At 39.7% G+C, this 15,800-nt stretch overlaps 2 protein-coding genes across 3 annotated transcripts in view; one reads left to right on the top strand and one right to left on the bottom strand.

Annotated features, from left to right (window-relative positions):
* The window catches only part of SLC12A6 (solute carrier family 12 member 6), an 82,225-nt gene extending 71,590 nt beyond the window's left edge, over positions 1–10,635 (top strand). For both annotated transcript variants that reach the window (XM_046652177.1, XM_046652179.1), the window contains exons 16-25: positions 385–504; positions 1,252–1,356; positions 1,757–1,925; positions 3,247–3,442; positions 4,008–4,177; positions 4,874–5,005; positions 5,588–5,695; positions 5,906–6,090; positions 6,475–6,608; positions 7,543–10,635. In XM_046652177.1, the coding sequence (XP_046508133.1) occupies positions 385–504; positions 1,252–1,356; positions 1,757–1,925; positions 3,247–3,442; positions 4,008–4,177; positions 4,874–5,005; positions 5,588–5,695; positions 5,906–6,090; positions 6,475–6,608; positions 7,543–7,634 (1,411 nt within the window). In that variant the 3' untranslated portion in view covers positions 7,635–10,635. The remainder of the gene's footprint in view (positions 1–384; positions 505–1,251; positions 1,357–1,756; positions 1,926–3,246; positions 3,443–4,007; positions 4,178–4,873; positions 5,006–5,587; positions 5,696–5,905; positions 6,091–6,474; positions 6,609–7,542) is intronic.
* On the bottom strand, positions 10,308–15,455 carry EMC4 (ER membrane protein complex subunit 4). Its single transcript, XM_046652180.1, has 5 exons — positions 15,262–15,455; positions 14,815–14,929; positions 11,862–12,015; positions 11,121–11,281; positions 10,308–10,879 (listed from the first exon to the last, which is right to left on the bottom strand). The coding sequence occupies exons 1-5, from the start codon at positions 15,345–15,347 to the stop codon at positions 10,844–10,846; spliced, it is 552 nt and encodes a 183-aa protein (XP_046508136.1). The 5' UTR covers positions 15,348–15,455; the 3' UTR covers positions 10,308–10,843.
* Between the last annotated feature and the right edge of the window lie 345 nt (positions 15,456–15,800).

Below are 15,800 nucleotides of genomic sequence, written 5' to 3' on the forward strand. Positions count from 1 at the left end.
AAAAAAAAAAAAAAATCCCTCACCAGGTTAAGAAGCACCTCTAGCACAGACTTCTTTTTATTATTTTTTTTAAAGATTGGCACCTGAGCTAACAACTGTTGCCAATTTTTTTTTTTCTGCTGCTTTTTCTCTCCAAATCCCCCCAGTACACAGTTGTATATTTTAGTTGTGGGTCCTTCTAGTTGTGGCATGTGGGACGCCACCTCAGCGTGGCCTAAGGAGTGGTGCCATGTCCGCGCCCAGGATCCGAACCCATAAAACCCTGTTCCACCAATGTGGAGGGTGTGAACTTAACCACTCAGCCACGGGACCGGCCCCCAGACTTCTTTTTTAGCTGCTTAGAAAAACATTTTTCTGTTTGTGTTTTTGTTTTTAATTTTCCAGGGCCCTCTCTTTCATGGGAATGAGTATCTGTCTGGCTCTGATGTTCATTTCTTCCTGGTATTATGCCATCGTAGCTATGGTAATAGCTGGTATGATCTACAAGTACATCGAGTACCAAGGGTGAGTCTGTGGAAATGACCTTGATCGCTGCTAAAAGTATCAAAACTGGCTAGTTTTTGTTAGAGCCAGCCCAATAAAAATTGCATGAAGGATCCAGATAACTTCATTCATTTGTACTAAGTTTTGCACAGGCCCTAATTCTCTTAACCTTCTTACAGACAAAAGCTTTTAATCACAAGGGGAACCTGTCAAGAAAGTATGAACAGATCAATGAGAAAATTACTAAAATGATGAGTATTAAACAAAGTATAACACAAATATAAATATTTTTGCTTATCTCTTCAGTCAAGAGATTGTCTCCAAAATGACATTTAGTCCTGAATAACTTTTTAACAACTAAGACATCACCAACAACCTCCAAAAATTAGGAATAAATAACATTCTGATTCAGAAGATTACATTGTTTTACTTTCTCCCCATCTTTTTCAAAATAACTTAAACTTTGGATCTGCAGTAATTTCCTAATCCAAATTGCTATTTTGCTTTATTGCTTTTGAGTAGTTACATAGAATGATGAGTAAGTGACTGTTCCAGGCTTTATTCTGAACTGTTGTGCAGTGCAGTCTCTTCTGCTTACAGCGGGTTCATTATGTTAGGAAAGAGGATTATATAAATAATTAATATGAGTTTTAATTTTCTACCTTGTGCATATGTTACTTTTAGGTAAAGAAAAAATAAACTTTCTTTTTTGTAATTGTACTTTCTATAGTTTAAATCTGTGTCTGCTCTTTTCTCCTTTTGTCACAGAGCTGAGAAAGAATGGGGTGACGGTATCCGTGGTCTGTCCCTAAGTGCAGCCCGGTTTGCTTTGCTTCGGCTGGAGGAAGGACCTCCACACACTAAAAACTGGAGGTAAAGAAATCTACCAAGCTTAGTGGTGGTTGGCACATAGTTGACACACAGAAATGTGTGCTTCATTGATTACAGGATAAGGAGATCTCGTGGCTCCGGAATTGGTGTAACGGACCTGCTTCGAATGGTCTCAAATCCTTGATCCTTTATTCCCTTTTCTTCATGTGATATATGATCTAGACTTCTACCATTTTTATTCCTCACTGAAGATTAATCAATTTGAGATAATATTGGGAAGATTCAAAATAACTCTATCCTCTCATCCTATCATTTCCTCTAATCTCCTCCTTCTGTCGGGTCATGTTTTTTACAGAGTTCCTGAACTAAAGGGTAGAATTGTGATTCTTTTTGCCAGACCCACAGTGTTTTCTCCCTTCCTCCCCTGCCAACCTCTTTACAGGCCTCAGTTGCTTGTATTACTGAAACTGGATGAAGACTTACACGTCAAGCATCCTCGCCTCCTCACCTTTGCTTCACAGCTTAAAGCAGGAAAGGGTCTTACTATCGTGGGCTCTGTCATCGTGGGGAACTTCCTGGAAAACTATGGTGAAGCTTTAGCTGCTGAGCAGGTAAGAGTCAAGGCTTATTGGCTTACTGGAATTTAGCTTATGGTTTTGTGATGTTAAAGAATAAGACCTCAGATTTCTAAGTTAATCCCTTTCCTGAGTGATGTAGGAGGTTTCCTTCTTAGTGCTGGCTTTTGAACAGTCATATTTTCCAAAATAATAAGAGGAACCAGAAGATGGTAATTTATTCCTTCTTTCATTTAAAAAGCATTTCTAAACTATAAGATAATCAAGGCTAAGCATTATTTCCAAATTGACTCTAAACATTTACTCAGCCATGAGAGAAGTCACGTACACAGATCCGTCCCTCGAGCTGTGGAGATGGTTCCTCTCAATCTTGTGACAAGGAGCAATGAGCAACTTTTCTTCCTCTTTACTAATCTATGTGGTATCGTGAGCAAGATTCCTTTGCTATTTCTGATTAGCTTACTGAATATTAAAGTTCTCCATGAAGAAGAAAGTAGTTTTCACTCTAATACTTATTATAAATGATAGAACTAACCCTGTTGTTTAGAGAAATTTTCAATTACATTTCAAAATTTTTACTGGATTGCATTTTGAAATGCTTTGAAACCCTAAAAACTAGAAATGCTGAAGAAACATTAGTCCAGAATAATGATAAACATAAATAAAAAGCTCAGGATTGGAAATCAAGAGACCTCACTTATTATCCTACCTGTGCCACTGACTTAATCTGTGCCTTTGGGAAAATCATACCCATTTTCCACATCATTTCCCAAGAGGGTGGAGTAAGAGTAAATGAAATATTATCTCCAAATTGGCCTGAATAAATGAAAGAATAGTAAATCAAATACAAGTGTCATCAATAATCACTAAATATCAAAAAGGATATGGAAATAGGAGAAACAAAAAAGAAAAACATACTGAGAAAATTCTAAAGTGAAACTGAATCATAGATTGAATTTCTAGCACTAGAAGTCTGGGCATGCCTGGGACTAAGGAAGGCAGGAGGTCATGTTCACCTTTGGTCAATGAAGAAAGAAATATTGAGTAGCCCCTTGAGGAAGGTCCCTGCTCTCAGTTTTTTTTGGTATGTTACAAGGAAAGAAAAGCAGAAGAGAGGAAAAGGCAGAGGAACTACACATAGACCCCCCAACTGTCTATGTTGTAAGTACTTAGAAAGCAAAAAAGACAAGGGATAATGCCATTTCACTGGGAAAATTTTAACTGTTTGAACTTTTCTTTAGGAGATAGGGTTTTATGCAGAGTTTGGAAAGAGGATGAGAATGTATTATAGGGATGGAGGAATAGGTTAAAAGGTCCAGTATGAAACAGTTCAGTGTGAGGTTCTGCTCTCTTTCAGACCATAAAGCACCTAATGGAGGGAGAGAAAGTGAAAGGATTCTGCCAGTTGGTGGTGGCCGCCAAGCTGAGAGAGGGCATTTCCCACCTCATCCAGTCATGTGGCCTTGGGGGCATGAAGCATAACACAGTGGTGATGGGATGGCCTAATGGCTGGCGCCAGAGTGAAGATGCTCGAGCTTGGAAGACTTTTATTGGTACAAAAACACTTTTCATATTATCCTGAGGGCCCAAATAAGGGATATAGTTAAATCTCTGTCACCCTAACCCCACCCCCTAGCCTCCTAAAATAGAGACTATGCCATTGCTGAAGCATGGTCTTATAACTGGTAGTCATAACCTGATTCTGCTCACCCCTCCAGCTATACATTATGTCCATAAATTGTTTGTCTCCGTCAAGTCCTATGTGAGGAGTTATCACTGAAATTGCCATGTCTTCATTTGTGGTCTCCCACATTGACATCTGTATAGGAATTGGAAGGATTGTCCTTCAGCATCAAAATCTCCCAAATTCATATATCCTCCCCTCAGAAATGTAGTAATCAGAATATATCCAGTAATGTAAATCATGGTTCTCGATCTAATTCTGTTAACTATTGGTTTTTCTCAATGATTTTTGTTACTTGATGTAACCTACGGTGTAATAGGACACTTTGCTCAAAGAAATGTAGAAGAGTGTTATCCTTGCTTTCCTGACATGGTAGGAAGTAAGGCAAGCCTAAGGATTCTTCTCTGCTTATCCTGATTCTGTTTTCTCCCTAGGCACAGTTCGAGTGACAACTGCTGCCCATCTGGCCCTGCTAGTGGCTAAAAACATCTCCTTCTTTCCCAGCAATTTGGAGCAGTTTTCTGAGGGCAACATTGATGTGTGGTGGATTGTGCATGATGGGGGGATGCTCATGTTATTACCATTTCTACTTAAACAGCACAAGGTATTTTAGACATCTATTTCAAAAAGTCTTTCCCCCTTAATGTCTGTCCTGGTTGACTAGACAAATTCTTCCTCTTTGATTCTGTAGTGTTGGGGCTTAGAATCAGAAGAGTTGGGGATTATTCTTGGCTCTTCAGTGATCTCAGTTTCAACCTTATGAGAAATAGTTTTCTTTGTAGTTGATACCTACCTATCTCCAGGTGAAATTCAGCAAATTAATAAAGTTCTATATGAGCCCTTGGAAAAAATATTAACAAATGAACACATCCTTTAAAAAAAAAAAGACCAAAGTCTCTCAAACACTGGAAACCTAAGGGTATGTATCTTACACATATGTATGTTCATCCTTTGGTAAGACTAACTAAACTGAAATTTAAAATAGCAAACATTATAGTCTGCAGGCTGTCATCAATATGCTATCTGCATAAAGCACCCTCTTAACGTATAACATGCCATCTTGCCCTTTTTCCCATTTTTTGTTATGAAATTAAAAACTCCTTAAAAACTGTATTTAATGTGTTTTTTAAATCATGCTTTTGCCCTAGTAAATAATATAATATAAAAAGCAGGAAGCTAGGAAGAAATACCCTGATAATATAGCAAGATTGCTTTAGGCAAAAATGCCTTGTGTTTTAGGAAATAACTCTCTTTTGCCTCCTTGCATCTAATTTTCCATGAATGTATGGTACTTTCTCAGGTGTGGCGAAAATGCAGCATACGGATCTTCACAGTTGCCCAACTGGAAGACAATAGTATTCAGATGAAGAAGGACCTGGCCACCTTCCTCTATCACCTGCGCATTGAGGCAGAGGTGGAAGTGGTGGAAATGGTGAGAAAGCTGAGTTTGAGATCAAGGAGACCACACCTCCCTCCACCCTGTCTTCCTAGACCCTTTTCTGGTTTGGGAAATTCTTCAGCTGCAAATGTGGATTAATCCGTTATTTCCAACAAAACCGTACCATACTGATCTAGATGAGTAGAATGTGTATATGATGAGTATTTGGTGGTGGTTTTTAATTTTGCTTTCTTGTTTGTTTTTTACACAGCCCTTATATTTCTGCCAGATTTTTTCCTGCTTAATATTCATGCTAAAATCACATATAGCTTTTTTTTGTTTTTTTAATAACCTGGCAGTATTAAAAAAATAGAGAGACTAGAGTTTGTGTTTTGTGATTCAAGGAAACACGTACGTAATGGTTAGATTATGAAAAAGACTCTCAGGGCTTCTGGATTTGACCTACAATCCACAGTATCGTATTTATGTAGCTCAACGACTAAATAAAATAGGAGTGAAACTTAGGTTGATATTGTGGTACTTTCTCTGGTTTAATTTAGTGAGTGGAAATGAAAATGTATGGTTTATCCTTTCTCCTTTGTGCTTATTGCCCACTCTGCATGATATCTTCGGCAGCACGACAGTGACATATCAGCTTATACTTATGAGCGCACCCTAATGATGGAACAAAGGTCCCAGATGCTCCGGCAAATGCGACTATCCAAAACAGAGCGGGACAGAGAGGTGAGACCTTACTGCATTGATCTAATCCTAGCCCTATGAAGTCTGTCACTGAAAGCAATGATACTGTATTGTTCTCATAGATGACAGATACTTTCCTTCTTGCTTTATCAGTTATTCCACTATAACCACATTATTGTTTCAAAATAATTAAAGATGAAGCATGAGAGAAAATTGGGTATAGAGTCATAGCATGTATTGGGCCTTCCTCAGGCACAGTTGGTGAAAGATCGGAACTCAATGCTACGATTGACCAGCATTGGCTCTGATGAGGATGAAGAGACAGAAACCTATCAGGAGAAGGTGCACATGACTTGGACGAAAGACAAGTACATGGCATCCCGGGGGCAAAAGGCTAAGTCAATGGAAGGATTCCAGGAACTGCTTAACATGCGTCCGTAAGTTTTCCAACTCACAAGCTTATCATATAACATAGTATCCTGGTCGGTGCCACAAATGTGACTTTGCCTGGATACACAGGATGGAGTCTGTTCTTCATTTCACCCCAAATCTGGCCACCTTTCTATGTTTGCTTATGCATATCAGCTACCAATTAGCATTCAACACGAACTAACCATCCTTCCTCTCCATACTGTGTTCCTGGTATAAAACAATGAGAAATTGTAGAGTGAGAAAACCCAGGATGTTAATATTACAAGGAAATAATTTGTTCATTACATTATTCATATTCAAAGCAAAACTCTCTATCTCAAGTTTTTTAAGGTTGACTCTATGCCTGGTTTTCTCTTTGCCTTAAACACCTCTATTTCTCTCCCCGACAGGGACCAGTCCAATGTGAGGCGGATGCATACAGCAGTGAAGCTCAACGAGGTTATAGTTAACAAGTCCCATGAAGCAAAGCTGGTTTTGTTGAATATGCCAGGGCCACCTCGAAACCCTGAGGGTGATGAGAACTGTATCCTTTCCAAGAGTGGAGCTACCAGTAGGGGAAATCTTAGTCAGTTTCTTGGATGAGACCAGTGGATAACTGTAAAAATCACTGTCTCTGCCCCCTTTCCCTCGTGAAGAGGAAAGACTGTTAAAAGTCTTAGGCAAAGGTTCTTACAGAATAGTGAAATTAATCTCCTTGTGGGGAGTTGGGGGTGTAATATGTTTTCTCTGAACCCTAAAGAGACTTTTTAGGTGGTACATTTGCAACATGACTTCTAATATTCAGTATATGGAACCCTTTATGACAATCCTAGAGACAAAATACCCACATTCTTTCTCCTTTTCAGGCTCTACCCACTTTGCAAAGCCTCTTTCTTTTGGATGGAGTTAGAGGAGAAGCAGTTGAAATGGAAGCTCCTCTAACTGAGGGGAAAAAAAGAGATAAGGGTTCTTCCTCATACCCTGTTCCCAGGATTCTTTTTATGGGACCCTTTAAGCACTGCAGTGGTGTAGACTGGCCTATTCCCACCAGTACCATTAAAGAAAAGAGGTTAAAAGAAAAAAGAAAAATCTGACTTGAGCAGCTTCTTATTTATTACTTGGGTTCTCTCTCGGACTCTTACAAGCTGCCGTGTTGTGGCTTTTTCTTTTTTTTTGGCTTATTTTACTATGTAGAGATAACACATTACTTGTAGGTTTCCCCTATTTTGTTATAACATTTAGAAAAAAATCTGACAAACGAGAAAGGAGTCATATATGCAAAAGTACTAGATCCCTGGATTACTTCACAGGGTTAAATTGAATTTAACACAGAGTTCAGACTTCTCCAGTTCTGAGTATATAATAATTAAGCATGTTGATTTTGCAGCTTTACAGTAAGATAAACTCAGATTATCATGATGCCAGGTTCTGAAGTATGCTCTTCTCCTACCTGTTTGTATCCTTGACAAATTCTGAAGACATGGAGTTCCTAGAAGTGCTCACTGAGGGACTAGAGCGAGTCCTCCTTGTCCGAGGTGGTGGCAGTGAAGTGATCACCATTTATTCCTAATCTACTCCTGAATGACTTTACATGACCTCACCTTTCCTAAAAGGCTTCTAACCTCCATGGAAGAGCCAGCTCTTTACCACCACTCCCATCAACTAGAGGCCTGTGTTCTGTATACATCACACCGAACTCTTGACAAGCTGAGCCTCAAGTACTTGTGCAAAAAAGTACAAATAGATTGCTCTTTGCTTCCACATGATCTGCTGTCCTTACAGAAGCAAATATTCCCTCAACATCAGAACAATGGTCAGGTCCTAAAAGCCATGTCTGTACCAGTTGAAGGCAAGTTAGGATTAACTAGCTAAATCAATAAAATGAATTGGCAAAAGGGATGCTAGAAATTCAACTCAAGACAAAAAGCAAGTACATATCCAGCATTAAAGACGAGTCTCAGAAGTCATGATTCAATAATGACACCATGGGGGTGACAGCCAGAGACACAGCCTCATCATAACTCATGACCAAGTATAGGGGACCTAGCATTCTTATGGAGGTAACCTGTGGCAAGCCAAGATGAAAAACTTTTTTAGCTAATTTTCTTTAGTGCATCCACTGCTCTCTAGAGCTCTAATTTTATATTAGGGTACTAATATAAAAAACTAAAACATGGCTGCAGCCTCTACTTCTTCCTCCAAAACAAGATTCCCCCAAAATACCAGGTTTAAGTACACATATTGTGTGGTGTATATTTCAGCTGTTTCTCAAAACCCATTCTGTGATTAAGATTGTAACATAGACAGTGTTACCATGGAAATTATTTTTTAAAAGGTGGAGTAAAAATAATTTCTTTCAGGTTCTTTTCAAATGGCCAAACTAAGGGAACTCCAAAAAGTAGCTATTAAGATTTACTGAAATACAGTCTGTGGTTACCTATGTGACATGGGCAAAACATACAAGCTGTTACTTAAGAAAAACAGATGCTGGTGCACAGTGACCAATAGGTTCTCCTTTCCTTCTCCCTTTTAATGCCCTCTGGGTTTGTAGGCACAAGTCCAAAATCATAGGAACAAACACTAGGAAGACTGGCTAAAATCCTTCCCTAAGAGCTTTAGACTGTCTTTTAAAGGGAGAATCCAGCAATGGAATTCAAAGTTCTAGAGCCATATTCCTTCCAGAGTACCAAAGTTACTGAGCTGCTGCTATTCTCCTTAACTATGTCACTTAACTAAGTGGCATACAGTTGGCATTGTCCTAATTCAAGAAAGTTTTCTTTCACTAAGAAACCTGTGGACTCGTTTCCAAAGCCATAGCAAAGACTTGAGGCACCCACCTAAATGCCCAGAGTATGAGCATTTTTCTTTTTCCTTCAATTTCATTCTTCATTCTGCCTGCAGAAGCTTGGCTCTGAACTAAGAAATTATCCAAGCCAATAGACTTCTGCTGTTTCAGTTTTGTTTTCTGAAAGCTCTAAATGTGTCAAGGAAATACTTGTGCCAGCTTAGCTTTTTATTTACTAATTTACTGATTACAAAACACCTGGCTTTCAAGCATAGGAAAAACTACCCTGTGTGGCAGAGTGGTAATTTCAAAGATGTGAAATCTTTCTTTTACAGGATAGCTATATAGAAAAACTATCTTGCCTGTATTCATGGCTGCTTTTCAATTTCACTATATTATTTATAAATAGTGCCACTCTTTTTTGATTACCCAACAGGATATGGGGCAAGCTGACCTGTGTGCCAGCAGACTGTTCATTTGACCCTTATGGACAAAGGAGAAATATGGCTTAAGAAATTGAGTTATTTTGATTTTGCTCTTCTTTCAACGTCCAGGCTCAGGGTAGCAAAGCAGACAAGATCTGTCAGTCTTTTTTTCCTGCTCCTTCCTGCAGAAGGTAGAAGCATTGTTTACAACTTCTATTGCAACACTCCATTGCTTAGTTGAGTCCAGCAGTAGTGGGACCGGTCCCCTATGACCCAAGATATCAAAGACCCATGCTCTAAAGGTCAGCCTGCCCAGGAATTCCTCTACATTCACACACACCCTCTGGCCCAAGTGATAATTATAGGTACATTTTCCTCCATATAGAAAAAATATGAGCAGAAAATAAAGTTAGTTTTACAAGAGATTTTTGTGGTAGGAGCTCTGTAAGAATCCTTTAAAGGGATAAAAGAATTAGTGGCTACTAACAGAGCCACTACTTCAGCCCCTAAAACACAAAATCACCATTACATTGGGAAAATGGTTGTTAGGCCAGACTTAAGGTCATCTTTGTCCTGAGCATTTCATGTTTGTGCTGCTTATGTCTGTCTTTAAAATGTCTTGTCTCTTAATCACTGCAAATAAAGCAATACCGAAAACCTGAGACAGAATGCACCTTAGGGGAAGGGGCTTTGTGTTTCAAGAGGGAAGAGAAAGGAAAGACTTCCTCCTGCCTTTTGAATAAGATCTAGCTTTTAAGTCTTGGCTATGACTTTACCAGGGCAGGTTATAATAATATCCATTCTCTAACTGCTGGCCCTCTGCCTTCTATAGCTATCTTAAAAGCTGACGTTTGGATTGTGCAGCATCTGTTTGACAGGTGCCAGGTTCCTCTTGGCAGGGGAAAGATCACTTTGTATCTTCCGTTGCCTCAGATTCCTGTGGTCCCAACAATCCCACCAATCTTCATTCCCCCTAAATGTGTTAAAAATCCATTATTGTGGATATTAAAGTAGCAGTTACGCTGTAAGCCTATTTTTGTGCTCTTTTTGTCTGGTTTATTTTTCTTTTCATCATGTATAATCTGAATCCAGCATTAGTTTCTCACATCTTCCACAAGTGTCTCCAACAGAATTTTTATGTCCCAGCTTATGTAAAATAGAAGTGAAATATTAAGGCAAAATAGATTTAAGGGAAACTTGTGCAACTTTTTTTTTAAGCATTATTCTCCATTTAATTTATTGAAAGGAGATGCTGCTGTAAATCTTGATTTAGCAGCAACCATTCTTTTGTTTACATAGAGTTGTGGTTTTATTTGTTGTTTTGCTCTGTACTGGAAACATAAATAAAGTTTTCTACATTATTTTCGGTCAAGGGTTGTGGTATAGTTTCTTTGTGTTTGTAGTGATATGTACATTGTCTTTCCAGGATTTGTCTCCTCACCATGGAGAAAAGAGAGCTTTTGGTTCTTTTCAGCATCAATGATAATGTTAAGGGTTAGTATGCTGAGGAGGAGCCCACTGGGCATAAAGAAGGTTGTAAATGAGACACCAAGTGCTGCTTTCTCAGGTTCACAAAAGTAGTCCTCCGCCACTGAACTCCATCCTCTGAAACAAGAGAAAGGTGAGTGGTGAATGAGTGTAGAAATAACTTCTTGAATCAAGTACTCAGTACTTTAATCACAAGATGTATTTTGCTTTATCCTTAAAAAATAACTTCCAAACTCCTAACAGTTCTTATTTCTTAAGAAAGGATCTCTAATACCAACCCTCATCCTCCACCATCAAATGGGCCTGCTATTTACTGTATATTACAACTGCCCAAAATTTAACTTTTCTTTTGCCTTACCTCTGGGGGCTCAATGAAGGCTAACCAATCTGATGCATGTGTAGGCAACAGTCCCATTGACTGGCACTTATAAACAGCCAATGCCAAACCCATGAGGTTCCCAATGAGATATACCAAACCCTGAAGAAACTTCTGGCTTGAACTTTCTAGCATCTTGAAAGCTGTTGGAGTAAGAGAAAAGTGTCAAAACCAAAACAACTTTTTTTTTCAATATGAGTCAGGCTATATATTAAAGTAATATAAATAATATGGACAGACCCATAGTAGGAGAGCAAATAAGATCATTAAAGGTGAACAAAAAACCATGATAAGCACTGCTTGCCCCTCCATGCCACCACCATTACCATGACCACCCTGCACACCCTCGCCCTGCAACTAACCAAAAGCTGTGCCAAAGATTTCTAATACAGGTTTTGCCTAAGAATTTGGCTTTAATTCTTAAAACTTAGGGAAAAGTTATTTCAAGAATCCTGGGAGCCGGCCCCGTGGCTGAGTGGTTATGTTCATGCACTTGGCTTTGGTGGCCCAGGGGTTAGCCGGTGTGGGTCCCAGGCGCATGGCACCACTCGTTAGGCCATGCTGAGGTGGCATCCCACATACCCCAACCAGATACACTCACAACTAGAATCTACAACTATATACTGGGGAGCTTTGGGGAGAAGAAGAAGGAAAAATAAAAGATTGGCAACAGATGTTAGCTCAGGTACCAATCTTTAATAATATAATAAAAAAGATACTTACTGGCTGAAATGGCCATAAGTGCCTGAATGGGTCGCCAGGCCATCATACACACCATCATAGTAGGGAAGATGGAGATGGTATTGCCTGCCATGTACATGATGAAGAGGTTCATGGGAATCTGTTTGAGGGGACCCAAGGCGATGTCCCAGCAGCGCTAAAACACAATTTTAACCTCTGATTATTATCTTCAGTCCCACATTTATCATATCACTGATGTCAAATGAACACAATTCCCAAATTTGTGCTTCTGACTGAGCTAACTCCTCAATTCCACCACCTTTGCCCTTCCCCATGTTACCAGCTGAAGCTTTTTCTACAAAAGAAAGATAAGGCATCCTCACCATTTGTTGTTTTTCTCTAACGGTTTTCCAGATGTCATTTTTCCCTATGATTTTGGCTAAAGACAAGATTTCCCGAGCCAGCCCTGACAGCCTAGCAGTTAAAGTGTGGCGCACTCTGCTTTGGTGGCCTGGGTTCGGTTCCCAGGTGTGGAACCAGACCACTCACCTGTCAGTAGCCATGCTCACATGGAAGAACCAGAAGAACTTGCAACTATACACAACTACATACTGGGGCTTCGAGGGGTAAAAAGGAAGGAAAAAGGAAGAAGACTGACAACAGATGTTAGCTTAGGGCAAAACTTCTCTGGAAAAAAAGCGACTTCCCTACTTTTGCTCTTCTACTTCTGTGTCTATCACTGTCCCATCTACATCTGAAGAAACAGATAAAACCACATAGTAGATTAACATACCTCAATAAGAGAACAACAGACAAATCAAGACACACAAGATTTGAATGACACTATTAACAAACTTAACCCAACTGACATAGAACATTACACCCAGCAGTTGCGGAATTCACCTTCTTTTCAAACATACATGGGACATTTACAAAAACTCACTACTTGCTGAGCCATGAAGAAAGTGTCAGTAACTCTCAACCCAAATCATACAAAGCATGTTCTTTGACTACAAGGCAATTAAGCCAGAAATCAGTAACAAAAAGGTAACTAGAAAATCCTCTATGTGTTGCAATTAACAAATGTACTCTAAATAACCCAAGAATCAAAGAAGAAATTACAAAAGAAAATAGAAATATCATTAACTGATAACAAAAAAGCACACATTGACACTTGTGGGACACAGAGCTTTGAGAAATTTATAACCTTTACAACCTTAAATACGTATTAGAAGACCAAAGTATCTAAGCATCTATTTCAAGAAGTTAGAATAAACCCAAGGAAATGAAAAGGAAACAAAAATGAGAGCAGAAATTAATGAAATTTTCTCTAAATCAACAAAGCCAAAGGAGTTTTGTTGAAAAGATTAATAAAATCAATACTGGTGAGTCTGATGAAGACAAAAGGACAGAAGATAAATACTCATCAGGAATGACAAAAGGGACATCTCTATAGGTCTTGCAGGTACTCAAGTGATCATATTATGACTTTTGGGAAATGCATAAATTCCTAGAAAAAATACAACACCTAAATAGCATAAGAAATTGGAAATTTAAATAGTCTTATAACTTTGAGAAATTAATTCTGTAATTAAGCTCAGATGCTTTCCTTTGGCAAATTCTAAACATTGAAGGAAAAAATAAAGCCAATCTTATATAAACTCTTTCAGAGAATAAAAAAATTAATATTCTACAACTCAGGGGGCCTCATAAATACCAAAACCTGACGAGGACATTAGAAGGAGAGTTTATAGACTGATGTTACTCATGAACTTAAGTGCAAAAATCCTCAACAAAATATTAACAAAGTAAATCTAGCTATAGAAAAAGAATGATATACCTCTATCCATTTGGGTTTATTCACGTTAAAAGAATAAATGGCCATATTTGTAAACAGTTCCCTAATTTGTCATTGACATAGAAGACCATTTATCTGGGAGTTTAAAAATCAAATCATCCATACAACAAAACTGTTCTAAAAGAAGTATTTTATGATAATGTACCTTTAAAATAAAGCCACTTTAATAAGATTTTACTATCATATTATTCATATTACACTTTGACGTACCAAGATGAAAAATGATAGGTTGATAATTATCAAAAAAAGCACTCATAATGGCTCTGTCATTTTCATGTTAAAAAAATCACTGCATTTTATGAAACAAAGATCATTTAGTATTGAACAATATTAAGGCTGAGAGGAAAGAAAGTGCTAGGCACTGTTCTAGGCACTTGGAAGACAAAATTCTGCTCTCATGGAGCTTACAAGAGCGAAAAGCCAGATAGGTAATAAAATAAGTAAACTATATCATATATATGAATGTTAGGGAGAAATATAAAGCAGGGAAACAGGATAGAGGGTGCCATGAGGGTTGGCTTCACTAAGAATGTAACATTTGAGAGACCTGAAGGAGGTGAGAGAGCAAGTCATACGGGGATCTTGGGGGAAGAGTATTCCAGGAAGACGGAAGAACATACAAAAAGCCTGAGATGGAAGCTTGCCTAGCATATTTAAGGAGCAGCAAGGAGGCCATTCTGACGAGAGTGGAGCAAACAAAGTGGAAAGTGGTAGGATATGAAGTGGCTTAGACTAAGACAATAGATGAAGGTAGTAAGTAGTAGCAATAAGTTAAGTAGTAAGATTTGAATCTATTTTGAAGGTAAAGCCAATAGAACATCCTGACAGATTAGTTGTGTGGGGCAAGAGAACTAGAGTAGAAATGGATGACTTCAACGGGAAGGCGTTGCACCAAGAGATAATTTTCAACCTACTTTCTTATGCCTTATGTTCAAACATCTTTTATTTTTCCAGTCATTAAGCCTTTGGGGAACTGATATGTAAATGACTGTAACACTAATCTCAAGCAACTTAGCTACCAAATATTCGGGATAAGGGCCATCCATAGTAAGATATTCATATGCTGCCTGGGAGAGGAGGGTGGATGTGTAGGTCAGGACTGGCCCAAGGACGACGGTGACACCAATACCTCTGTACCTTCTCCACCAGGATCCGGTCTGTCTCTTGCACGCTGGTATCAGGCACTTGCTTGTCCAAGTAACCAACTGGGTACAGCGAGTCTCCCTGGCCACCGCCCCGGTCACTTCGGCCCCTAAAGAACCAAATCAAGAAACTAAGGCTGCAGCCTGTCACACTTCCTATCCCACATTTCCTGTTCTACTAATCAGCAATAAAGATCGTCAGATGCGCCCAGCCAGATTAGAACCTCTCGTGGGTTCGTCAGACCCTGGCCTATTGGGAGGACTGAAATAAGCATCCTTCGGACACAGAAACCGACACGGCAAAGAAGCCCCCCGCTCCCCAGGAGACGTCTTTGTGCCACCCATCCTTTTCAGAGAGTTGTTCCTGAGGGCTCAGGTCCTATTCCTCTGGGGCAGATCTGGGGTGAAGGCTCTGCTGTCGAGCTTCGCCCAGTCTCCTCACCTGCTGCCTCCTCCAGGCCCGCTCAGCTCGATGGCCCACTTGAAGCGCCGGCCTCGGTTGGCCACCAGGCTCCCCTGGGCCGTCATTGCAACGGCCACGAACGAAACTGGCGAATCTCTTTACTCTACAGCTTAGCCGGGGCTCGAGCCCACAGCTCCCGCAGCTTCTTGGTGTCGCCCTGCAAGCCCACTTCCGGCGCGTTGTGCGTGCGTCACTTCCGCCCCGGAAATTGGCGGGTGGTGGACGGAAGAGAGGGTACTTGGAGCTAGAGAAGCAAGGAGGAGGCAAGAGCAGACGGGAGTTAGCTTCCTGAAGCGACTCCAGCGCGCTTCCCTCCTTTCTAAAGAGGCCAGTTGTGTGTTCCCTGACTTTATCCCCACGGGATAGAAGGAAAGTCTGTCCTGACTCTGCGTCAGGAGTTGAAGCAAGAAAAGCTTCTTGAGCTCCTGTGTGCTTACGGGAACGCAAGATTCAAATCTCTGTTTAGATCCTGGCTTCCCCAAGGATTGTGTGATCTTGAGCGAGTTATTTAGTAGCTT

The sequence above is a fragment of the Equus quagga genome, chromosome 2 (assembly GCF_021613505.1).
Source record: "Equus quagga isolate Etosha38 chromosome 2, UCLA_HA_Equagga_1.0, whole genome shotgun sequence".
In the NCBI taxonomy this organism is placed as follows: Eukaryota; Metazoa; Chordata; class Mammalia; order Perissodactyla; family Equidae; genus Equus; species Equus quagga.

Coding starts and splice junctions, on each gene's coding strand:
- EMC4 (XM_046652180.1), bottom strand. CDS start 15,347: ATGACGGCCCAGGGGAGCCTGGTGGCCAACCGAGGCCGGCGCTTCAAG. Junction 12,016..14,814: donor ACCGGATCCTGGTGGAGAAG/GTACAGAGGTAT, acceptor ATTGTGTTTTAG/CGCTGCTGGGACATCGCCTT. Junction 11,282..11,861: donor ACTTATGGCCATTTCAGCCA/GTAAGTATCTTT, acceptor TTACTCCAACAG/CTTTCAAGATGCTAGAAAGT.